At 44.7% G+C, this 24,973-nt stretch overlaps 5 protein-coding genes across 5 annotated transcripts; 3 read left to right on the forward strand and 2 right to left on the reverse strand.

The window, feature by feature from the left end:
• Window positions 1–1,978, forward strand: Bfra_000611 (putative mfs gliotoxin efflux transporter protein; the record flags this gene model as incomplete). The annotated part of the gene is made up of 4 exons (XM_037331056.1): window positions 1–204; window positions 316–511; window positions 618–836; window positions 891–1,978. 4 exons carry the CDS (start codon window positions 1–3, stop codon window positions 1,976–1,978), a joined length of 1,707 nt encoding a protein of 568 aa, XP_037197389.1.
• A 4,846-nt stretch (window positions 1,979–6,824) lies between these two features.
• On the forward strand, window positions 6,825–7,316 carry Bfra_000612 (uncharacterized protein; the record flags this gene model as incomplete). The annotated part of the gene is made up of 1 exon (XM_037331057.1): window positions 6,825–7,316. One exon carries the CDS (start codon window positions 6,825–6,827, stop codon window positions 7,314–7,316), a length of 492 nt encoding a protein of 163 aa, XP_037197390.1.
• Window positions 7,317–8,080: 764 nt separating this feature from the next.
• Bfra_000613 (putative polyketide synthase protein) lies at window positions 8,081–20,266 on the reverse strand (the record flags this gene model as incomplete). Its single annotated transcript, XM_037331058.1, has 2 exons — window positions 8,081–15,198; window positions 15,256–20,266. 2 exons carry the CDS (start codon window positions 20,264–20,266, stop codon window positions 8,081–8,083), a joined length of 12,129 nt encoding a protein of 4,042 aa, XP_037197391.1.
• A 488-nt stretch (window positions 20,267–20,754) lies between these two features.
• Bfra_000614ia (putative alpha beta hydrolase protein) lies at window positions 20,755–21,810 on the forward strand (the record flags this gene model as incomplete). Its single annotated transcript, XM_037331059.1, has 1 exon — window positions 20,755–21,810. One exon carries the CDS (start codon window positions 20,755–20,757, stop codon window positions 21,808–21,810), a length of 1,056 nt encoding a protein of 351 aa, XP_037197392.1.
• A 463-nt stretch (window positions 21,811–22,273) lies between these two features.
• On the reverse strand, window positions 22,274–24,321 carry Bfra_000615 (putative benzoate 4-monooxygenase cytochrome protein; the record flags this gene model as incomplete). The annotated part of the gene is made up of 5 exons (XM_037331060.1): window positions 22,274–22,738; window positions 22,800–23,493; window positions 23,558–23,943; window positions 24,007–24,148; window positions 24,238–24,321. 5 exons carry the CDS (start codon window positions 24,319–24,321, stop codon window positions 22,560–22,562), a joined length of 1,485 nt encoding a protein of 494 aa, XP_037197393.1. The 3' UTR covers window positions 22,274–22,559.
• Between the last annotated feature and the right edge of the window lie 652 nt (window positions 24,322–24,973).

Consider the following 24,973-nt stretch of genomic DNA (forward strand, 5'->3'; position numbering starts at 1 on the left):
ATGGAAGGTTCACTTGACATTCCCGTGAACGGAGGACTGGGAGCCAAACCGACAACAACAACTACGGTTTCAGGAAATGACAATAGTATGTCGAGCTTCGTCGCAGAAGACACAGTCCGAAGAGATGAGTATCCGACAGGTATCAAACTCCTCTTGATCATTACAGCGCTATGTCTTGCCATATTTCTGACTTCGCTGGATATGGTATGTATCTTAAATACGCCTTTTAGACACTTCCTTGGAGCCCGAATCAGTTCATCAAACTAGGATTCTCCTAGTATTATTGTGGGCTTACAAGCTGACAGGTGTTGTTAGACCATTGTATCAACGGCAATCCCAAAAATCACAGACGAATTCCACGGCATCGAATCCATAGGCTGGATTGGGAGTTCGTTTTTCCTTACTCTGGCATGCTTCCAATCGGCTTGGGGAAAGGCCTACAAATACTTTTCGTTGAAGTGGACGTACCTTACTTCCATTATCATTTTTGAGCTTGGAAGTTTGATATGTGGTATGTGCGATTTTTCCCGAAAAGATCCTGGCAATATTCGTACAAAATATTCTTCCACAAACTTATTGAGACTATCAAACTTTTACTGATCATCTATGGACAACAGCCGTTGCCCAAAATAGCACAACCTTGATAGTGGGGCGTGCCATTGCCGGTCTGGGTGGAGGAGGAATTCTTTCTGGCTCGTTCACCCTTGTTGCCTTTACCGCCGTTCCTGAAAAAAGAGCCGCATACACTGGGTTTGCAGGAGCTGCGTGGGGTGTGGCAAGTGTTGTAGGTCCATTAGTTGGAGGTCAATTTACGACGCATGTCTCATGGCGATGGTGTAAGTAATTTGTCTCGCAATGCATCAATACCTTGAGCGCTGACGAAGAATCAGGCTTTTATATCAACCTCCCCATAGGTGGAGTTTCCGCAGTCGTCATTACGCTTTTCTTCAAACCTCCGCAGGCAGCAAAGCCGACAAAAGCTACATTCCGCGAAAAGCTTATCAATATGGATATACTCGGTATTTTCACAATCATGTGCTCCGTTATATGCTACCTTCTCGCTCTAGAGAAAGCCGGAATATCGTCTCCATGGAACTCAGCCAGAACTATTGGCTTACTTGTAGGCTCTATCGTCCTCTTTTTAGTCTTCATAGGTATCCAGATTTGGCTCAAGGAAAGTGCCATGTTGGTAAACCGATTATTGAAAGACCGTACTATCTATGGCGGCATGGCTTTTATATTTTTTCTAGCCTCTTCCTCTTGGATTTTCGTGTACTACATCCCGATCTACTTTCAGACAATTGATAATGTCTCAGCCGGGAACTCTGGCATCCGGACCATTCCTCTCGTTGTTGGAATAACCATTGGTACGATCATTTCGGGAGGCGTTATCTCTGCTATAGGCCAGCATATATTATTCATGATTCTTTGCGGCGCCCTGAGTCTTGCCGGAGCCGCCCTTCTTTATACCCTTGATATTGGTACCGGAAGTTCCAAGTGGATTGGGTACCAGGCCCTCGCCGGTCTAGGTTATGGATTCGGCATCCAAGTCCCCACAATCGCTGCACAAGCTCTGATGGGTCCTGAAGACATCTCCTCTGCAACAGCTATGATTCTCTTTGCTCAGACACTGGGAGGTTCACTTTCCATTTCTGCTGCCCAATCCGCTTTTGCAAACACACTCATCAAATCTCTGGCTGTCAACACCCCTTCTATACCACCAATGCAAGTTGTCTCAGTCGGTGCTACGGAGCTTCGGAAACATTTCACAGCTGAACAGCTACCGGGAATTTTGAGATCCTACATGGATGGGTTGAAGAAAGCTTATGTAATCGGAATTGCAATGGCAGCCATGATGTTTCTCGTTTCTTTTGGAAATAAATGGCACAATCTAAAGGAGATCAATGCTGCTAAGGCTTTGATGGAGAAGAATGAGAATGTAAATAGGATCACCGATGAAGTGAAGAGCGCGCAGTAGATTGCACTGTACGGCGGGACAGTAACTTGGATTCAATTTACTTTCGATGAGGGGAAGGAGGAAAGAGGCGAGGGAACTAGAGTTCCGTGCCCAATCATATCTTAAATTCGACCATTTGATCATTGCATGATGCGCTTTTCTTCCTTTTAATCCATAAACAAATGATGGTTCATGTAAAATGCTTGGGTGTTGAGATGTGGAGGTGACTGGGGGCACGGCGAAAGGGGGTTCTTGTTGCAGGGGGTGAAGGGAGGCTGATTATCCTAGAAACACGTTTGCAAGGCTATCCATATAAGCACCCCCGGTCGCTAGACCATATGTGACAATTCAGACCTCTTACCTGGTCATCTCGTCACCTGCTCAAGACACCATGCATATCACGTGATCTTATCTGTGTATTTAGGCCATCGCTCTCCATTCCTCTTTCGTTCTTCTCTTCTCTCTTTAGCTTTAGATTCCAAGGTAGAATTGAATCTTTTGTGACAGTTCTTACCACCACAACAAACGACTCCCAAAGTTCCGCCGAATGCTAAGAAAAGACTAAATTAAGGCGGCTATTTCCCGGCCTCGGTTACTCGGTATTGAGAACCAACAGGAAAGTTTGAAGATGACAGAAATCCAATGAGAACTTTGTGGTCATATAATTTCTGAGACCACCTATAAAGTTTCGAAATCGTGCAGGTAAGCTTGATCTTTGTATTAAACTTATTCATCTCGAAGATCCACTAGTTCTACACCAATTCACTTGTTCTTATCCTATTCATGACATTATCGGCAGTATTCTTCAATGTCCCCTGCATTGTCAGAATCTCTTTCACAGGAATTGCAACCACTTCCTCTAAGCTCCCTTTCCCTTCGTCATCTTTACTGCTTGGAATAGCCGAGGGCTCGAGACTATCATGGAAAGTGCCTTTCCTAGGCCTTATCTGTCCATTCTCATTACTGTAATGCGCGAACAACTTAATTGTACTGTCCATCTTCGCGGCAAGATGTACAACTGAGCTAACAATTTGTACCCATTCCATCGCTGAACCCTCCATCTTCTTCCCTCCAAGCTCTCTACTCATATCAGCATGACTGAATTTAGGACGGGCGATATGGCGAGTAGCGCTTTCAAGTTTCTCCGCTACGTCTTCGATGAGCCGTTGGTACAAGCGCAGAATACGGAAGGCACACCCCAGGATGAGAAAAATGATACTTGCGTCTCCTAGTTCTACATCACTCTTCTCTCTTTCAACCGATGTGTCGCCAAGCCCCCTGTCATTATTCATCAATACATCATTGCTATGGCCACCGGATATATTACCACTGGTCTTTTGGCGGGTTTGATTTAACGGATCAGGGGAAACCAACTTATTATGTGGTTGATTGCCGAATTTATCTTTCTGTAGGCTAACTGAGTCGTGGACAATGTCTATAAGCTCTATAGTGTACTGAAATGCGTCGGTCATTGATGGGATTGTTGTAGACATAAAGTCATCCAGCGAGGTATACATATGAAACAACCTTGTACTATTCCCCAACCCAGTGGCCTTGGTGTCCTTGTTTTCCGAAACCGCTCTCCCGCCCATCATGGTGTGACAATGCCTGCTCGTGGAATTATGGGAAGACCAAGCTGTACCTGGGGAGGGTGAAGGCGCCTCTCTCGCTCTTTCTTCATTTCTAGCGGCTGCATCAGGAGTAAAACTACCATCTCTGGAACTAATCGACCATTGCTGCGATTGCTGGCCCCGTCGATGGTTGTTTTGTCGTTCGTCGTATGACAGATTGGAAGTTGAAGGGGTTATGATTTGTCCAGCGAAGGACGACGAAGGCCATGCCTTTTCACCATGCTCTTCATGTATATGTGACAGGGTTGTCGCGGAACTTTCCTCGAAATTTAGTTCTTCCATGTAATGCGGACTCATGAAGTTGAAAACTGAACCTGAAGGAGGACAATCATCATAGAATTCTGGTCCGAGGAGTTTCGAGGCGTCTTGCACGTCCGATGAACTGCTTGCGAACTGATTCAGATCCTCAGTATTCAGACCGGAAAAGGAATTGGAAGCTTTTCGTTTATTTCGACTCTCTATCATCGGTCGCTGCGGAATAGGAATGTACGAATTTGTAGAAGCCTGTGGAGACAACGTCCTTCTCGTCTTGTTTGGCGGTTGTTCATCGACGCCATTTTCTTCATTATCGTTAGATCTGATTGTATCAATGTTTTCTCCCATTCCCCAATTAGATGCCATTCTTGATGCAGAATTATTTCCCCCTCGGCCAGGTAGAGTGCAAACTGCACCAGCCTTTCTGCATCTTTTGCAACCGCCAAACGCTTCGTCATCACGATCACATCTTAGCTTTTGGCCATGGCACCGATCACATACGGTTCTCATCATGGTTGTAGATGGATAAAACAATAAATGCGTGTGCGTGAAAGGATTAATAAACTGGCCTGATATTTGTGTCAGCAGTTATCTTGTTTTATTTGGGGTCAGGATTTCTATGGTAAGATTATTACTTCGTCGTGTCATATCAGTATTATAAAGCTCAAAGCAAATGTATCACAAAGTCGCATAGGCAATTTGTGTTGCGGGAAAATGATTTTGAAGCTTCTTAATTCTTATCAGTCAACTAGCGCATCGGTGTTCAGACCAAAAGCATCAATCAGAGCCTCGACATCATCCCTCCCACCTCCATGTTCATCTTTGCCGTCAGCATGAGTTTGGCATATCCTATCTTGTATTTGAGTGCGACTTTGCTCCAAAGCCTTGGCGACATCAATCCAACGAAGGTCATTGTTTTTCGGAAGTTCCTGCTCACTCAATAATCGATCATCATAACCTTGAATTCTGCAGTCAACTAGCTGACCATCCAATTTTCTGATTGTTCCATTCACAATCACACAATTGATATCCCTCGTGTCAGCATGGCATACAATTGCAGTCAAAGGATTCTCCACACCTGCACACACCATATTGGGACTCAGAGAATCCCAAACAACAATATCTGCTTTATAACCGACTTTCAACATGCCAAGGTCACTCTCTCGTCCAATCGCTTGCGCGCCATGTATGGTAGCCAGCTTGAACACTTCTTCAACAGTAGGATTTGGCGTTCTTGGGAACTTATTTTTCTCCAGAAGAAACTGCGTACGTTGCATGCGGCCTACACTAAGGGCCAATCTCATCTGTTCAATCATACTACCTCTTACTACGCTATGCGAATCACATCCTAGACTAAGGTGGGTAGTATCGCTACTTTTGTCGTCGCCCTCAGCAGGGGTTGGCAATGCAGGCTGCCCAAGGCCTTGATGCATCTCGGAACTGGGTGTGCATGAAATGAATGCACCATGATTCGCCATCAGTTGCTTCTCCTCTGAGGTTAGACCGGTGGCGTGAGAAATTATTACGTCTTCAGACAAAATTCCCAACTCGGCCATGGTTTCAACTACACTTGTTCCTGAAGACAAAAGTGGATTCCGAAAATAATGCGACGTGATTGGGCGCACGTTTGCGGCGCGGATTCGTGCAAAGAGAGACCTTGTGGCATCTGGGCCGAGAAAGTTGTACCCATCAAAGCCAAAGCCAAGCGAAACACTAGGGTATTTAGCTAGCAGGGTGGCGAAGTGGGAGATTTGCTCAAAGTGCCAGTTCTGAACTAAGTCGAATGTAAGTTCGAGGCGGGGTTGCCAACTCTTTACGCAAGTTGTTGGAGTATAACAAAATACAGAACGAATTCCTGCTGTCAAAGTAGCAGCGAGAGCATGGTTGGCTGTTCAAGTCACACAAATCATTAGCGCATGCAAATAATTATAGCCTGATAAGCTTACAGTGCTGCTTGGAATAGTTCATATGGGCATGATCAACAACAGTCGTCGTGCCGCTGTCAAGAGCCTCCATTGCTCCACCTAGTTGACCCCAGAAAATGTCGCCAGGGGTAAAAAATGATGCGGTGAGATTACCAGTAGGCATGTAGCCGAGTACGGTGTGGTCTCCGTGCCTCCCTTTAAGTTGCGTTTGCCAAAGATGATGGTGAGTATCGATGAATCCTGGGGAAATGATCTTGTGCGAGCAATCTATAACTGTCATTGTTTTATCCGTCGGAGCATCTATGTTTCCGATGCTTGCAATGTGATCGTCCACAATCAAAAGGTCTTTTTTTACTGAAACGATTTTGGCGTTAGATTCGCCCTTGGGAACCAATAGCGTTCCCCCTTTCAGGAGTATTATCAATGAGGGCGACTTTGGTGAGGCCATATTGTGATAATTGAAATAGTGTGTGTGGCTCTAAGGTCGTTTCTTACCTATTATAGATTCTAGAGGTTACATTACTCACCGAGCATGCTAATCGGCCAGCGTTTTGCAAGCCGAATATTCGGAGAACAACGCCGCAAGAGTTGATGACAGTACGCCACTAAGTCGGAACTTTCGGCTACTAGGCTCTTGAACCGAAAAACTTAGTAGCCCTGTCAACAATTTATTTTCTCTCGGCGCACTGCTAGCATGCTACTAGTCAGAAATGTTAGAAAGCAATTTTCAGATTGCTTTTAGAACATAGAATGATATGTGTAACAATAATAACACGTAAGCATTAATGGGAGCCAATGGACTACGGTTTGAAGTCTTACTGTCTAATCGGTACCGGGCTCGGATCAATTTGACAGTCCGACTGTCATACGATACTGTACAATGTAACACAGCGCTTTTATGACCAACCAAAAGTAACCTACCTAAACTTATAGATCTCAAAAAGAAAACTGGGCAACCACAACTCCAAAAACTCTCAAAGCCCATTCTTAACAAGAATTTCCGAAGTGACAGACTCGCAAGTACACAAATTCACGTCTAACATCAATCTAATAACTATGTCTTTCGCCGATGCATCTATTCGCGTCCTCCGCCTCCTTCCCGTGATCACTTCAACCATTGTGTTCATGTTCGCAGTTGATGAGCATATATTTCTTGGCACATGGATGGCTCCTACATTTCGCGACCGCGCAAATGTCCACCTTCCCAATTGGTTCCAGCTCTGGGGTCGACGGGGTCGCTGGGTTATTCTTCTAGGATATCCTGGCAACTATGCTCTAGGTATTCTCAACCTTCTCGTCGCTCGCTCTCAACTCAAAGTGACTGGTGCTGAGAAATGGTACTGGATGGGACTTCTGTTTAGTATGGGACATATTGCAATCTATGCCAAGAGAGCACTGAAGTTGTTGGCAGAGATCAAAGCAGATATTCCCAAAGGAAATAGTACACATTCGATGGGGGTTTGGTTGAGGATGCATACGATTAGGACATTTACGACAGATATCCCAGCTTTGGTCTTTTTTGTTGTGGGTGCGCTTAAGGCATTGTGAATATTGTGAGGGTTGAAAGGAAGGTGTGTGTGGGAGGAGCGGCAGCTAAAACGTCGGGATATACATGTCATAAAGAGAGTTATGGAGAGACGTGCCTGTCCTAACTTCCTGGTTGAGGTGGTTTAGGTGCGGATATCGTGGGGTAGGTTCGGAATTGTCGTCTGAATTGAGGTTCCTTATGGTGGGTGGATACATATGTTTCAGATGATCACCTTGGACGGTCATATCAGAAGTTTGGTGTAGCTGGAGCGGAAGCGAAGTCCTGGAGAAAAATAGACTTGTTCGTAGTCTATTTAATGTGATGTAGTCCGGATGGCAAGTAATATGTTACGCCATTGTCAGTGTCTAGTATCTAGCTTCACGCCAGCGGCCGTTGAGGATAACCTCAACGGCTATAGCTACAACCTTACATAGTAAAATCCATGAGCAACCAGAACAATCATTGAACATATATAATTGTTAGTTGGTATCAGTCTGTGATCCCAAAACCTGTAACTAAATTTTGGTCGTCCTTTAATAATTGCCATATACTTTGCTTATTGTTTGTGGTGATTGAGAGAAAACACCACTTTAGCCAATTATGAGAACAAGGTAGTGTAGCTAACAACGACACATCGAGGTCATATTTCAACAGCTAACGAAACAAAATACTCCCGAAGTGGTAGAAATGATCGATATAAACTAAAACATTAATCTGAAATTCAGCGATACCCCTCCAAGTATTGCATATCCTTGATGGAATCCTACAATCCGCAAGAAATGATCTATGCTGCCTTAATCTTTTCAATTATTGGCATCCTCATACCCTGTGTAACCAAATTTTCCAAATACATTCCCATTGTTTTTGGAAGCCCCACAAGATTAGCTTCTCGGATCCACTCCTCAAGCTCTACCTCTTCCACGTGACGACCATCCTCACCACTCACATACTCTTTCAGTTGATTCAAAGGAACCTTCACTTCCCCACACAGGTGTTGAACCTGCAATCTTCCCGCTTCATCACCGTGCTCCCAATCAGACACCGATTGAAGACACGCGCCAACTACATCGTTCACTACAGTTCTCATGCTCACAAAATCGAAATCTCCTTTCCATCCTCTTAGCAAAGGAACTTTGGACATTTTTCTCGAGTATTCTAACAAAGACCCAATGACATCTGTGGATATTGTCTCATTCCCCAAGATGTAACTTGGACGATGTACAAAGACCTTTGATCCGAGTTTCTTGGTAGCGTTCTCCAGATATCTTTCGCTCACCCACTTACTAGATACATAGCCATCTGTATCCTCTCTTGGATTGGATAATGCAGAGGCTGTCATCGATTCTGTGAGAGGAACGTCTGTGGTGACAAGTTGCGCGACACCAGCAGTGGAGATAAAATGTAAGGGTACACGACGAAGTAAACTCAGCCTGACGAGGTTCTTTGTTGAAGAAACGTTGGACGCACGCAAGTCAGAGTAGGTTTTAAGAAATGAAACCTCTGCGCCGTTATGTATTATCACATCAACGTTATGACAGAAATAGTTGAAACTGTCTTCTGAGAGACCGAGAAGGGGGATAGACAAATCGCCAGAGTATATCTTGACTTTCTCTGAGTGTGTCTGGAAAGCCCTGGAAGGAGATCCATCTTTATGACGGACTGCGAGGCAGTAAATTTCAGATACAGAGTCGAGATCAATAAGGCGGCGAAGTAATGATGTTCCGAGAAATCCAGAAGCTCCTGTGAGCGCAACGCGGATTCCTTGATTCTTGTTCGGGGCTGGTAGTAGCCTTTCAGTATTTAAAAGATCATGAGAAATACTAGTTTCTTCGGTCCAGTCTATCTGGATCCGAGAGATAGCTTTTACGGCATCTGGTACAAGGAATCTAGACATTTTGTGAAGTGAGCTCGCCTGGAACAGCGATTGGAGTGGGATTTCGACGCGAATTTCTTGTTGTAACAGATGCTGTAGTTCCACTAAAAGCAGGGAGGTACCCCCCACGGTGAAAAAATCTGTATGTTTGTAAATATTTAGTGGCGCGGCTTCGTTCTCGAAGAGTAAACTCCGCCATAGCTGCGAAAGTTTAAGTTCATTTGCTGTAAGTGACTCGTTGTCAGTTGGCTTGGTCTTAGGGTTTCGATCCACAACGATTCTCTTTAGGGCATTCCTGTCCGTTTTCCCATTTGGCCCCTGTGGAATTTTTTCAAGGGGTACAATTATCGTTGGCCGCATGTACTCAGGCTCAGGTAGGTCCTCGATGAGCGTGTAGAGAAAGTTGTCAGGGTCTGCAGGCCGTTTTTCCTCTACAAAGGTGACAAACCCAACTAGAAAGATAGGTTGTCCTCTTTCGACCACGACTGCGTCACTAATTACTCCGCGTGCCGTTGTAAGAATGCTACTTTCAATGCTTCCCAGTTCTACACGCATCCCTCGGAGTTTGATTTGCTGATCTCCATCGATTCGACCAAGTGGGACTAAAGAGCCATCCTTTAGTAATCTTCCTTGATCACCAGAGCGATATAATCTGTCCCATCCAAGCTCTTTTTCATGCCGACTTGAAAACGGATTAGGTACAAACTTCTGCTGATTTAAGGCGTCGTTGTGGCTATAGCCAGGGCTAACGCTAGGGCCACCAATGCATATTTCCCCGGGAAATCCTAGCGGGAGCTGATTTCCCGATTTATCTAGTATGTAGGTCGAGAAATTTGGTAGCGATCTTCCAACTGTCTCAAATTCTTCCCCTTCGTCCGTAACTTCGCTTAACTTATAAGAGGAGTTGGCAAGGTGTGAGATAATGGTCGTTTCCGCAGGTCCATATGCGTTGACAAGTCGAACAGAGCTCTCAAGATCGCGAAAATTCTTCTTAATTCTACTTGTCATCTTTTCACCTGCACTCATTGCTATCTTCCAGTTCGAGCATTGTTTCAGAATTGCATTTCCAAAGCGAAGCAGGACGGAATATTCGGACGGCACACAAAAGGTCAACGTCACTTGTTCAAGCAGAATCAGCTTTGAGAGCTCAATTGCATCTCCTCTAAGCTCACGTTTGGGAATAATCAGAGTTCCGCCACCCGCTATAGCAATGAGAATTTGCGCAGCGGACAAATCGAATCCTAATGAACTTTGTTGAAGTACTGTCTCTTGGTGCAGGTTGAGACACTTTCGAATGCCTAGAATGGAGTTCGTGATATTGAGGTGTGTGAGCGATATACCCTTCGGTTTACCTGTTGTTCCACTGGTGTATAGAATGAAAGCAGGTGTGTCTGAGTCGGCTAGATTTTTGATAGCTTCTTGGCCTAGGTCTGATGTTTCTATATCGTGCGGAATTTGAATCCCAATACCAGTAATATTTTTTGAACTCAAGTGGGAAAATATGTCGTGACTTTGCTCGTGAAATATTGTGGCTAGTGGGCGACATTCCTTGATTATGGCGTCCAAGCGTGCAGTTGGATTACTTAGATCAAGCGGAATACACGTTGCCCCGCGATACCATATGGCTAACAACGCACATACAAAATCCGCAGATGGTTCGCATAGGAGAGCCACGTGTGCAGAACTTCCAATACCTGCTGCTTTCAAAGTCGAAACGAGCGTATGCACTCTCTTCTTTAAATCTCCATAACTGATAATCTGACCATACCCGTCGTTGATAGCTATGCTGTTATTGTGACTAAAGTGTTGCGAGATATAGTTTAGCAATGTCTCTGAGCGGTCAAGATCTAACGAAATGTTTCCATGTGCAAAGTTAAGACTTTCTGTGGTCATCGTTGGGCTGAAAGCACTGCAGTTTTTGATCTTAGTCGAAGGGTCACTCGAAAAGGTATCCAGTAAATGGGCATATGTTAACAAAACTTGATGGGTGTCGTCGTCAGAATAGAGATACTTCTGGACATCTAGTTGTACAACAGAATATCCCTTTGAGGACTCCGTTACTAAAAGCGTCATGTCGTAAGGTGTTTTGGGTATGGTCCCTTCCATGCCAGTAAGCTCACAATCTCCAATCATCTCTTGCTCAAGGGCGCCGAGCCGATAATTCATCAATATTTGGAATAAAGGAGAATGGGCTGTTGATCGTGGAACTTTCAGTTCGTCTAGAAGAACGCCAAACGGCAGCCTAGAATTCTCCATGGCGAGATGAACTTTTTTCCGTGCTTGTGTGATAACTTCATGAAAGCTGTGGGATTCATTCACATTTAATCTTAGAGCCAACATGTTTATAAAATATCCCATCGTGCTGACGAAGTCAAGCTCGGATCTATTAGCATCAACAATCCCAATGCATTGATCGGTAGTGCCAACCAATTTGAATAGAAGGACTTGGAGGGTAGATAAATAAAATTGAAACGGGGTTACATTCAGCGCTTTGCTTGCTTTTCGGATTCGAGCTGCTACATTGATGTCCAAATTCAAAGATACCGTACTGGTGTTGTATACTTCCAGAGTGTGACGGCAGGGCACCTTAGAGATAGGTAAGAGGGGTGATGTTTCTGGTAGTTGCGAAAATTCGTTTTTCCAATACGCCAGCTCCGATATAAGCTGACCGCTCCTGATTGCTTCCTCTTCCTTTTGGGCAAAATCAATCTGATGGAAGCTGAGGGGTAGAAGTCCATGACCGCTGTAAGCTCGGTGGAGCTCATCAACAAACAATCGCCAACTCAGACCATCAAGAACAACATGATGATAGCAGAAAATGACCTCATGAATATTGGTAGAACGTTTAATGAGAACTGCAGCTATGGTATTGCCATGGGAAAGGTCAAGCTCGGCGGTCATAAGCTTTTCGTGTTCCAGCCTTACATCATGATCTGAAGACAATGTTTTGTGCTGTAATTTGAACGAAGAATGCTCCAAAACCATCTGAATGTGATTCTTTGATTCCACATCTTGAGAAAAGGCCGTTCTTAAGATTTCGTGCTTTGCAATCACCTCATCAATGGCATTCTCAAAGCGCTTAATATCAAGCGGACCCCGCAACGTGAATTGTATACCGACGTTGGAAGCGGACTTGTCTCTCAGATAATCACGCACAAATAATAGTGATGACTGGCCTACAGAAGCTTTTCCTTTTCTCAAAATATTCATGCCATCATCTGTTGATACAGATTCTCTCATGGAAGATGTACTACCAGTGATAGCAGTCGAACTCGGAAAAGAATCTGGAGATTCTGCTTCCGCAAATAGTTTTCTGTTGTCAGAAGCGGTACTTCGGGAATTCGATTGCGGAGTCTCTGTAGATTGAATCGCAATGAGAGGCTTGATTTTTTCCGTTGAATCATCTTTATTCATTGTGGAATAGCCTTTCGTGTGGGATTCAGCTAACATATCTTTTGGAAAATCACACTTATCAATTTTTGGCAAGAGTTCCGTGCCAAGCTTTGGTACTATATCAGCGCATAATTGCAACACACTGGAGCCGCTCAGCAACTTGAAGATTGGTATATCTACTTGCAGCTGAGTATGTAGCCATGTTCGGAGATCAACGGCAATAAGAGAGTCAATTCCAAGACCAGTCAGAGGAGTACTGACATCTAGCTGATCTCTTGACATATGAAGCATGAGCCCTAAGCTGGTAGTTAGAGCATCTTCGAGTATTGATCGGACTTCAGAGTAGTTTGTTGCTTGGCCTAATTTCTCTGCCACAGAAACAGTATTTTTTTTCGAAGCCGTGCTATCTGTAACTGCGGAGCGAGTATGAATCAGATTCGAGAATCGAGGATCTTTGAACCAGGCCGGAGGATTTTCAGCATCCTCGGCACCCGTGGCCTCTTGTAATCCTACAATCATCTCACAATCATCTTCAAACCTCGATCTGCCTGCATTTATAGCCTCTGCAAAAATAATGTGGAGCTCGTGTTCGGATATAGGCATGAAATTCATCTTCTGGAAAATTTCTTCGTACTTCGTTCCAAACCTCGAGAGGTACCCGAGTCCAATAATCATTCCAATATTCATGACAGATGCAACGACACCACGCCTTCTTCTTTGTCTAGCTAAGCTAGCTTGGAACATGTTTGCTATGTTGTAGTTTGCCTGTCCACGGTTTCCCACCACGGCCGCAAGGGAAGAGAACAGAACGAAAAAATCAAGGCTCTTGTCAGAGTAGAATATTTCATCGAGATACCGACTGCCATTGACTTTCGGAAGTAGAACCTTCTCTAGCTGGTCATGGCTCATTTTTATGAACGTTTGATCTGAAAGGACCATCGCTGCATTTGCAACACCACCAATCGGTGGCATGGTTGATCTCACATTTTTAACCACCGTTTTGAGAGCAGTTCGATTGGATATATCTAGCGGGATGATCTTGATAATGGCTCCTAGAGTCTCCATTTCTACAAGCCATTGGCTATGAACCTGTGGGTTTCTACTGGTGAGAACAATATGCTTCGCCCCATTGATAACCATATATCGGGCCAATGACTGCCCAAGTTCGCCGGTAAGGCCAACCAAAAGATAAGTCTTTTCGTGAGAGAACAATTTGGTAGCATCCACAGGATCCACACAAACAGGAACAGTGGTTGATGGCTCCCCCCACGATATGATAGTGAAGGGATCGACTCTTGGCGGATCATTGTTGGCGAAAGCGGCAGCGGGAATGACTCGACTATCCGGAAAAGTATGAGAGTTCAGTGTTGCACAGAGAGTGTGGTTTACTTGTGTCTTTACATTTGAGCTTATCAAAGTACACTTCTCTTCAGAAACAATGCCAGGCAGGTTTAGCAATCCAGAAATCTCACTAAGTATTTTTTCGATAGAAAGAGAAGAACAATCAGGGCATAGTATTGATCTGATGCCAAAAGTCCATGAAATTGGATGCCAAAAGATATGAGGTGCACATTTAGCCATAGCAGCATATGTCTCGGCGGAGTCACTCATATCAAAAACCGATGAAACGTTTTGTGGGAGAACAGCTCGAATACGTCTTGTGGAATCAAGCGGTTGAATCACAATAGAGTCGTCCTTTATTTCCAAGGAACTGTGAGTTCTCGTGTAACGAATATCCATGCCTGCTTGGTTTGCCTGGGTTGATAGAATTGTTCTTAGGTACTGATCTGGTTCATGGACTAAAGATATGGCAGATACTGGGCTAGCTTCGATAATACTTCTTCCTATCAGGCAGCATGCAAACTCCCACAGGTATCTAGGAGCTTCTTCATCGTTAACTTGGCAAATAGTGGCCCAAGAAACCGGAATTACAATGGCGGAAGTTCTCGATTGGGAAAGTGCAATCATCCTTCTGCCTGTCCCAACCTCCTCTCCAAAGCAAACAAAGAAGAAGGACCCGGCTAAAACTCGGATTGAATGCATTAAAGAGAATTTTAGCTGAATTAGAATATGACCTTCGGGTATGATAAGTTTGGAAATCCCGTTTTGGGCGGCACGTATGGACCATTGGCGTGTGGCTTCCTTTTGGTAGATCTGTATTTGAGTCCGCTCCAGATCTACATTAGATTTAACCTTTCGCCGAGCAGAGTTCAAACGATCGTTAAGCTTGGGTGCTGCATTAACCCTTGGGATCCATATCTTTCCTCCTTTTATTAAAAGCTCTGGTTCATTCGACCAAAGTGTATTTTCTGTCAAGTTACAAGAACTGGATAATATGAGTCTCAGAACTGTAGTGGCTATATGATTCGCAGTCTGTGGCACCGTCATCTCTTTGTCTGTATCTTCAATGTCAAGTATTTGAAACATTAGGTCAGGGATTTCGTGTCGAAGAGTTCGAGCCAACCCAACCATCATGTTTGCAAAAGGCTTTTCCGTACGACTTCCGTGAGAAGCCCAGACAACATATTTTGCAGCACCAAGCATGTTTTGCAACGCCTCAAGCTTTGATACTGTTCTGTCGTGAAAATATGGATCGTCAAAATCTATTAAAGATAGAATTGCTAGAGTTCCAGAATCTAAAGAATAAATGTAAGTACATATCTAAGCAGAGGAATTTAGGAAATGGTACACACCCTTGAATGTTGTGACATTTTCAACCGATGACTGTATTTCAATTTCGTTATTCCAAGGGCGCAGGAGTTTTTGTATGTCCCTTATAATCCACGAAGTACGAAGTGAGTCACCTCCGAGAATAATGAAACGGTCAACTTTTGGTATCACGTCTGGAAATGCAAGTGGCTGTCGCAACGCTTCTACACGCTCATCAACAGCTTGAGTGAGCATTACAGATATTGAATGTGATGATGAATTTGAAGAATCACGCGCCACTAAGTCGAGACCAGAATACCCGGTATTCTGGAGCAGGCTATGCCATTGGCGTTCTGCGATTATAGGAGCGTATTTCCGGCCATCGTCAAAACCAAGCCACCAGCCTGGTAAGCCACACATCACAAATTGACTTCTTAACCACTGTCCTGTTGTTTCCAACAGTAGAAGATGACCTCCTGGTTTTAATAATGACCTGACTCTTTTCATTGTTTCCTTGAGGAATTTCGTTGCATGAAGAACATTTGAAGCTACAATCATTTCAAAAGAACTGGCTTCGAAACCCTGCTTCATCGGGTCCTTTTCAATGTCGAGAGTCATGAAGACAGTCTTACTACCATCAAGAATACCTCTTGCACGTTCAAAAAATCCCGTCGAAATGTCTGTATAGTAATATTGGGAGAAGTTGTGACCTAAACCCTTGGCAACATATCGCGTGGTTCCACCTGTGCCTGCTCCAATCTCGAGAATTTTCATGTGAGGGTATCGATGGGAGATCCGTCTTACTATTCCAGAGACATGCTCGTTGCACTGATGAGTTCCTATACCTTCAATGTAGAGACGATTCAGCATGTTGTTTTCTCTCATCACCTCGAGTGTTTCTTTTTGGCCTCGAACTATATCAACAAGATTCGAGCCAACTGCCTGGACAATCTGAACATCAACATCATCAGAGAATCCTTGTGGAAGGGAATCTAGAATGTGTTCATCATCTTTAATCCACTGTGGATCGACAGTTGGATACGCGCCGCTTTCAAGAAGGGGTAAAACATGATCTGTGAAGGCCAGCAGCCTCTGAAAATGCCATTTCATGGTACTCTGTTCCTGTGGGGAAATACGCGCCCGAAGATTGCGCAGGTAAAAATAGGATAGCCGCTCACAGATCTCCGCAATTTGCCCCTCTTTGGATCTTACGATATCTACTTGAACCTCGTCGTTAAAAGATCCAAAGGTGTCAAGTTCCCAATCGACTTTTGCAAAGAGTTTACGATCATTGTTGATAGTTGCTTTCGCTATTGCGTCACATTTGAGGCCTTCCAGCTGGATCTGCATATGGTCTCTCGAGTTGAAAATCTCGATATCTCCCACAATTGACAACGGAGAACCATTCGTCACATAGCAATCAACATGAGCAGTTTCACTTTGGACGCTCCTGAGTGTCCCAAGACTAAAGACAGCCTTGTGGATCGAGGTAGGCAGATACGTCGTCCAGATGGTCCCATCGTCTGGCGCAGCGAATGCAGCAAAAAGGCCCTGAAGGCACGAATCCAAAAATGCAGGATGTACAAGCAATCTGCTATCTCTTGATCGGTGGTCCATTCTCGAGACTTCTATCTGTGACACGTTCATTTGCCGGTCAATCGCCGTAATACCTCGAAATGCATCGCTATAATCAAGTCCGATACTAGATAGAGACTCGTAAAACCTTCCGACGTCGACGTTCCTAAGTTTTGTCTGAGGTCTGGATCGTACTGAAAATGTCTGAGTGATCAGATCTCCTAATTTCAACGTCATGTTTCCGGAGAAGTGCTTGTCCATTTCTTTGGAGCCCTCTTTAGTACGCGCGTAGAGAGCGAAGTGGCCTTTGATGGTTCGGTCATCGTTGACATCCATTTCTTCTTTACTAAGTGTGAAAAGAATTTCAACTCCAGCAGTCTCCTCTAGTGTTATAGCCTTGAGAATCTGAAGATTGGAGAGTATGAGGGTTCGAATTTCCTCCCCTTTTGCAAGACTTGCTGACGCCTCCACAGCCATGGATACGTATCCGGCTGCGGGAAATAGCACCTGATGCTGGAAGCAATGTCCCGATGCCCAAGGAAGTTCTTGTAAGCGCAGCGTATTTCTCCAGCGAATTTCATCGTCGTTATCATCAGGAGATCTAACTCCCAATAGCTCGTTAATCGGTTGCTGGCGGAGACGAAATCGTTCGGATACGCGGGATTCTTTCCAGAACAACTTTTCATGGTTCCAAGGATAAGATGGCAATCCTTTAAGAAAAGTCAACGGAGCTAGATCGTCGTTCGCGAAAAGCTCCGCGTACCGTTTTAAGTTGATCTGAGGTCTGTCGATTGTCGTTAAGAGTGACCCAAGGGCTGCAGAGATTGATGTGATATCATCTTGGTTGCGATGCAGAACACCATGATAAGAAAAACTAACGTCTTTGTCTAGGTCTTTAGCTGTCTGTATCACTGGGCCAGCTAACGCCGCGTGTGGACCAATCTCCAAGGCAGCATCGAAGCTGCCGTATTCTTTAAGAGCTTGAGTAACAGCTTGAGAGAACAAAACGGGATTAGCCATATTTTCCTTCCAATATGGACCGCTCAAGGCCGAGATAGCTTCGTCATCAAAATCACCAGATGCACGAACACTAGAAACCCACACGCCAGTGGATGGATACGAAGACTTGATTCCACAAGCGTTCAAAGACTTCACGTAGGGCTCACCACATCGATTCATGTGATGGGAGTGGTATGCTTTGTCGACTTTCAAAATTCTTGTGAAAGTTCCTTCTTCTTCTAAGACCTCTTTAGCCTCTATGATCGCATCATAGTCGCCCGATAATGTTGTACCTCGAGGGCCATTACTGGCAGCGACTACAAGCCGTCCCTCCCATTGGTCTTGCTCACAGAAGATAGTGGCTTGGTTGAAGGAATATCCTACTGCCATCATTCCACCAGTCTCCATATCAAGCCCACCTGCCAGCTGGGTATGAATTCCTCGGTAATATGCAATTCGGATAGCATCCTTCGCAGAAATGCATCCTGTGGTATATGCTGCTGCAATCTCCCCAGAAGAGTGACCAACTACCACACTAAATGATATTCCAATATAATTCAATAAATCCACAAGAGCAATCTGAAGTGCGGTGCAGGCTGGCTGAGAAATGGCGGATTCATGGATTTTGGTTTTATCACTTGGTGCTTGTAGCTCTTCCATCAGTGTCCAAGACGGGCCATCTGGTAGGTCCGCCAGAGCTTCATCCATGCTTTGAATGGATTGGGCAAACATTCTGCATGACTTGATTAGGGATGCACCCATACCTGGCCACTGCGCTCCTTGTCCCGTGAATATGCCTAAAAGCTGTGACTTCGGCATGTTTGGTCTTGAATTTATCCTAGTAAATTCTTTCCTTGATGTTTCGAGTTCGGATATTTTTCGAGACATTGCATCTTGAAGAACATTCAATTCCGAAGCCGGAAATGAAAGCCTGTATTGGAACATGGATCTATGAACTATCGATGTCCAGTTAAGACTCGCAAGATCCAGTCTGGGGTATTTGCTGAGATGCTTGCTGTATGATCTCACCATCTCTATCATGGAATATTCAGAATTTGCAGAGAGGATGAGAGGTAAAACAGGCTTGTTCTTGGCCCGTCGAAAAAGTGCTGTTGCTGTACCATCTGTGCCCACGGCCTTTGCTGGATCATTAGAAGGTGTATAACTCTCAATGATCACATGTGCATTGGTTCCTCCAAAGCCAAAGCTGTTGACACTCACCCGTCGAGGAACTCCACTAGGAAGTTCGGGCCATGGCGTTGCCTCTGTAGGAACCTTCAAGTTCGTATAGAATGGTTTGATGGTGGGGTTCAGCTTTTTAAACAACAAGTTGGCAGGAATGATTCCATGTTGAACGGCCAGAGATGATTTAATCAATCCTGCAAGACCCGCTGTACCCTCCAAGTGCCCAATGACGGTCTTTATCGATCCTAAGTGAAGAACCTTATCACGACTTACCACTTCCCCTGCAGAAAAGAAAGCGCGGGACACTGCTTCGGCTTCAACTGGATCTCCAGCAAGAGTTCCGGTACCGTGAGCCTCAAAATACTGGCAGCGATCGCATGGGTTCTTGGGATCCAAACCAGCATCAGCATACGTTCTTTCAATCAACTTGAGCTGTGACTCTGCAACTGGCATTGTAAGTCCCTTCGGACCGTAGCCATCCTGATTCGAACCAGATGCGCGAATAATCGTCTCAATATGATCCCCATCCTGAATGGCTTTGCTTAACGGCTTTAGTACAACTGCTGCAAAGCCTTCACCACGAGCATATCCATCCGCTCTATCATCCCACATGCGGCTTCGACCCGTTGGAGATAGCATATGAAGCTTTGACTCAAAGATAAAAGTTTCGGGTCCAAGAATCAGATTTGCACCAGCAGCGACTGCGATAGGGGAACCCTGCCGAATGCTAGTTATCGCCTGGTGTACAGCGACAAGACTCGACGAACAAGCAGTATCAATGGTAAGAGAAGGGCCCTTCCAATCGAAGAAGTAAGATATACGATTTGAAAGTATGCTGCGCGAGGTACCAGTCGCCAAGTGTTGTGGGATTGAGCTAATGTCCCGAAGCTGGAGATCATGGTAGTCGCCAGTCATCACTCCAACAGATACAGATGTATCTGATCCTCTAAGTTTATCAATTGGGTATCCTGCACCCTCAATTGCCTCATAAACTACTTCCAATAAATATCGCTGTTGTGGATCCATCGCTTCTGCCTCGCGGGGGCTGATATTAAAAAAAGAAGCATCAAAGGCCCGATGGTCTTCATCGAGTAAGTACGACTGGATAACGTTTGTTGCTCCATGATGATCACCATCTTTGTGATAAAACCCATGCGCGTTAAAGCGGCTTGAAGGTATTTCTTTCAGGAGGTCTCTCGGGTTCTTCAAGAGCTCCCAGAGACTGCCTGGTGACGAAGATCCACCAGGAAAACGGCAGGCAGTGCCAATAATGGCTATAGGTTCATGTTGAGGCATTTTCATTGCGTGCGCCGTGTTATTTTCATGAATCAATTTAGCAGTCTAGTTCCTCTTGCAAGTTCAGGAATGGAGTCTACTGCGAAGAAGCAATAAAATAGCTGACCCAAATGATGAATGCGGCATTCACGTGATGGTCACCTGTTGGACAGTTGATAGGAACCCAAATGATCCAATTCCACCTCAACTACACCCTGCAAAAGTAGTAAGCATTGCAGCAAAGGCAAGGCGAGTCAATTGTGGTGCCTCGTACCTGCATGTCGAGATCTCCGAATTTTTGATAAGCATAAGCCACAGCTCCGACATTTCGGAAGTCGGTGGGTGCCGAATCGGAGTCTGATGTTGTCTTCGCGAGGACCGAGCTTACACACTCTTACTAGAGAAGCAATCTGATATCTTTATCAGAAAAGCACAAGAATTCTTGGATGGTTGAGGATTTGAGATACAAAATTATCAGTCACTAGCGACATACAGTATTTGATTTCATCATGGCAAAAGTATTTCAATCCGACTTCTTCAACTTTGAGTTCGTACGCGCATTACATGCCGCGCCGTTCGAAGCCGCAGAGATCGGCGAGTGTTTTGAAGCTGCTGCAGACATAAAGAATGGTGATCCGGAAAGTTGGTATGCAGCATGGCAGACTGCAGCAGAAAAGTCGGCAGCCTTGGCCGAAGAAGCACGAGCAGTAAATGATAGAGAAGCAGAAAGATGGTGCCTGCTTAGGACCTGGAACTACCTGCGAGCAAGTGAATCGCTTCTCCACATCAACTCTTCGGATCCAAGGTTACTCTCCGTTTCCGAAAAAGCTGTCGAGTATTTTCATCGAGGAATTAGTCTCCTCGACAGCAAAGTTTTACACCTCGAAATTCCGTTCGAGGATTATAAGCTTCCTGCGTACTTGTATCTGCCAGCGAACAATTGCCGAATAACCGGCAAGACTCCAATAATAGTCCATACTGCTGGTTTCGATTCTTCACAAGAAGAGCTGTATTTGTTTGTTGCTGCCGGTGCTAGGACTAGAGGCTATGCAGTATTGACCTTTGAGGGACCAGGTCAAGGGCTTGTTCTGCGCAAACATGGAAAAACAATGCGTCCAGATTGGGAAGTAGTCACTTCAAAGGTTATTGACTTTGTGTATGATCTTGTCAAAGAGAGCCCTGACTTGAATCTTGATCTTGATAGGTTGGCTCTGACGGGAAATTCGATGGGAGGTTATTTCGTGCTACGAGGGGCAACCGACCCACGTGTAAAAGCTTGCATCAGCACAGATGGATTCTATGATGTTTGGCTCTTCACTGAATCGCGACTACCGAAGTGGTTGGTAACAGGATGGGAATCTGGTTGGTTGAAAGATTGGTTTATAAATGGTGTGATCAATGCTGGTGCTAAGCTCAATTTTCAGCTGGCATGGGAATTCTACCATTCAATGTGGGTTTATGGTGTCAAGTCCCCAGCCGATGTGCTCCGCGAGTTCAAAAATACACTCTGCGCCTTCCAAGTGGAGGAGAATACCTGGGTGATGTCAGATGCCCCGTCATGGTAACCGGCGCTGCAAACACAATATATTTCAGCCCCGAGCATAGTACATACTTGATATATGAAAATTTGAAGCACCTTGGAGACAAAAATAGGTATTTGTGGATGGCAAAAGGTATTGGCCAAGGTGGAATGCAAGCAAAAATCGGGGCCATGGGGATCGCACATCAAAGGATGTTTGCATGGCTGGATGACAAATTTGAGATTGAGAGAATAGCAACATAATCTTGTATAAGGGATTAGAGAATGAAAAACCGGTTATGAGAATAAGAAACATTGCTCATATTATTATGTATATGCAGAATTATCGCACGTTAAAATTGAGCAGTATAACCTTGGCGTGAAATTATAAACTTATCATCAGGACTAGAAATCAGAAAACAATGAGGATGTCGTGAAGAATGGTATTCTTGCATCAAAGTTGTGACTATCAGGTTGGTGTGCTATAATTGATGATGATCTTATCGATGCGGGTACTTCGGAGTAACATCGGGAAAGCTTGTAGAAGTTGGGGCACAGCTGGGCTAATATATAGTTCTTCGTGGTTTACCATCCCATTCTTCCTATCAAGTCCCAGCGCTGGAACGATGGTAACTGGTGGGACGTCATATTGTTGCTGACCAAGGGCTTTTTTGAAGGTATCTTTGGAACGGGTGATTTCCTTCTGAACCTAAGGTCCCTCTAGTCACGATTTGACCTGGGTCATAACAATTGAATAATCGCTAAGATTACTGATTTATAGGATAGCTTTCAAATTCAATCTCTGGAGATCAAGCATCTCTTACCTTTGGGTGACAATAGGAAGAATATGTGAGGGTCCATATCTCCATCATTCATACCATCAAGCGTGGATACTTTCGCATAAGGAGATGCGCGGAAGAAAATTGCAGTGGATAGGCGAAGCTCTATTTCAGCAAGGTGCTGTCCTAAGCAGACTATATTTAGCTATTAGCACTTTGACTCTGTATCAAGACAATTAATAGTGTCAAAACTAACCTCGTGATCCACCACCGAAAGCCATAAAAGCATCTTTCATTTCCTTCGAAGGATTCGTCCATCTGCGAGGCTCGAAGGATTCTGGATTCGGAAAAATTTCCGGTTTGCGATGCAAGGTGTAGGCCTGGGTGGATACAGTAGTTCCTCCTGGCAATCTATGACCAAGAAACTCAACGCCCTCTGCTGGCACTATACGGGGCAAGGCGGACGGCGCAGCGCAGTATAATCGCAAAGTTTCTTTGATAATGTTGTTCAGGCACGTCAAGCCACGGAGATCTTGGTCAGTGAAGTCTGGCGGAAGAGAACGGAGCTCCTCCACTAATGCATCTCTCACTTGAGGATGTTTACAAACAGCCCACGTCAGGTACGTCATAGTGTTGGCTGTCGTATCGCTGCCGGCGATGATGAACGACATTGCGTTGTCTACAACGTCCTTATCAGACAGCCCGTTTTCATCGCTGCGAAAAAGTTTCTTAAGAAGCATTGGATGAGATTCTGTCTCTGCAGCCACTCTTTTCGATCGCTCAATCGACTGTTCCCCGTATTGTCGTAGCCGCTTTGCAGATGCAGCTGCTGCCTTGAAAACAGGTATTGGAATCACATTGGATACCTTCACTATAAATGGGAAGGTGCCTCGAATGCCTCCGGCGAGCCCATTTGTTTCGATATCCAGAATATATTGGTTTTTCTGCGACTTTTGTTCAAAACCAATACCTCTAGATTCACGAACATGCGTGTTAGAAAGGACCAGCACTTACCTTGCCAGACTCCAGCATCTTGAAGGATTCGCCAAAGCTAAGTTCTCCAATCACATCAGTCGCCATGAACATCCACCACTTGAAAACATCCGCTGCACCTCGTTGTGACATTTCCTCAGTAATACCTTTCACTGCGAGGTCTATATTCCGACGAATGAAAACTTCTACATGTTTAAGCGATGATTCCGACATGGGCAATGAAAGAAGGCGTCGGAGATGTCGATGAAGTTCAATATCGCTAGTATTGAATACATTCAAGACATTTGGAGGTGTGAACGACCTATACCAAGGCGACTTTTTGAAAGAACTCTTGACATTATGAATCTTTCTCGTGGCTGCAATATCGGAAACATGGACTTCAGTCGGGCTAACTCTGACAATCGAACCTGCATAAATGAGCAACGTATACGAATGGCCGAAGTCGTATAATGGCTTGAATGAAGACTTACCATATTTGCAGTGGAGGTCGTGAACATACAAAGCTCTCCTTCCTTTGATAATGCTATACTTTAGGACACCCGATGTCCATTTCGTATACCAAGGACCCGGTAGTCGAGACAAGGGATTAGTAAACACATTGTAAAGTATAATCTAGCTGTGTGTGAGAACATTGATAACTAAAACCATCAAGGGTGTTTGGCCGCAGTGGATAAGGGGAAAAAGGGTCTGTGCCTACTTACAGTAGAGATTGCGGCGGCCACAACGACTATTGCTGTGATATTGTCAAAGGGCAGAGACAGATTTTGAGGCAGCATTGTCGACATTGATGTAGTCGATAGAACACATATCCTATTTGGGAACAGAGAAAGTTTACTGCTGAAATAATTTATTTAATACTCTACTCACATCTCGCTCAAAGTACTATTACTATTATAACAGAGTCCGAAGTCCGAACAAAACATTTCCCCAACTGGAGGCCGGCAGTATTCCACACCTGAACTATCAGGCGGTGAGGTACTTCTATCCACACAAAATGAAAAGCGGGCTTGTACCCGGGGGCCCCCAAGTACCGATTTCCGGTGTAATCGGGGATTTTTTGCGTGGTGAAAATAAGTTGTAGTCCGTCCAGGGCTCAATCCTGATTACAGTATACTCGGGTTCTAACTCATACGATTGAAAAAGTAAAACGTTGTGCTTCTTCTTCTCACCAAAATTTGTGTAGGAAAATCAAGCCGTGGTCCTGGTCAAATCTTTGTTACGAATATATCACGTGACTATGAGACTTTGTTTGTCCTTTTGTTTATTGTTTTCGTCTGTACGATATCCAGCTTCCTAGCATTGAAAAACAGGCTTCTCTTTGGGTGGAGGAATTCGGATAAATACCTCTGCTTCAATCGGTAACGCTTCTCTTTCTTGCTGCTTTTGGCTTGAACCAGGCTGTAACAGTCACAGTATAGCACCCATCTTCGTTGTGCT

Source organism: Botrytis fragariae, assembly GCF_013461495.1.
Source record: "Botrytis fragariae strain BVB16 chromosome Unknown tig00000001, whole genome shotgun sequence".
NCBI classification, from domain to species: domain Eukaryota; kingdom Fungi; phylum Ascomycota; class Leotiomycetes; order Helotiales; family Sclerotiniaceae; genus Botrytis; species Botrytis fragariae.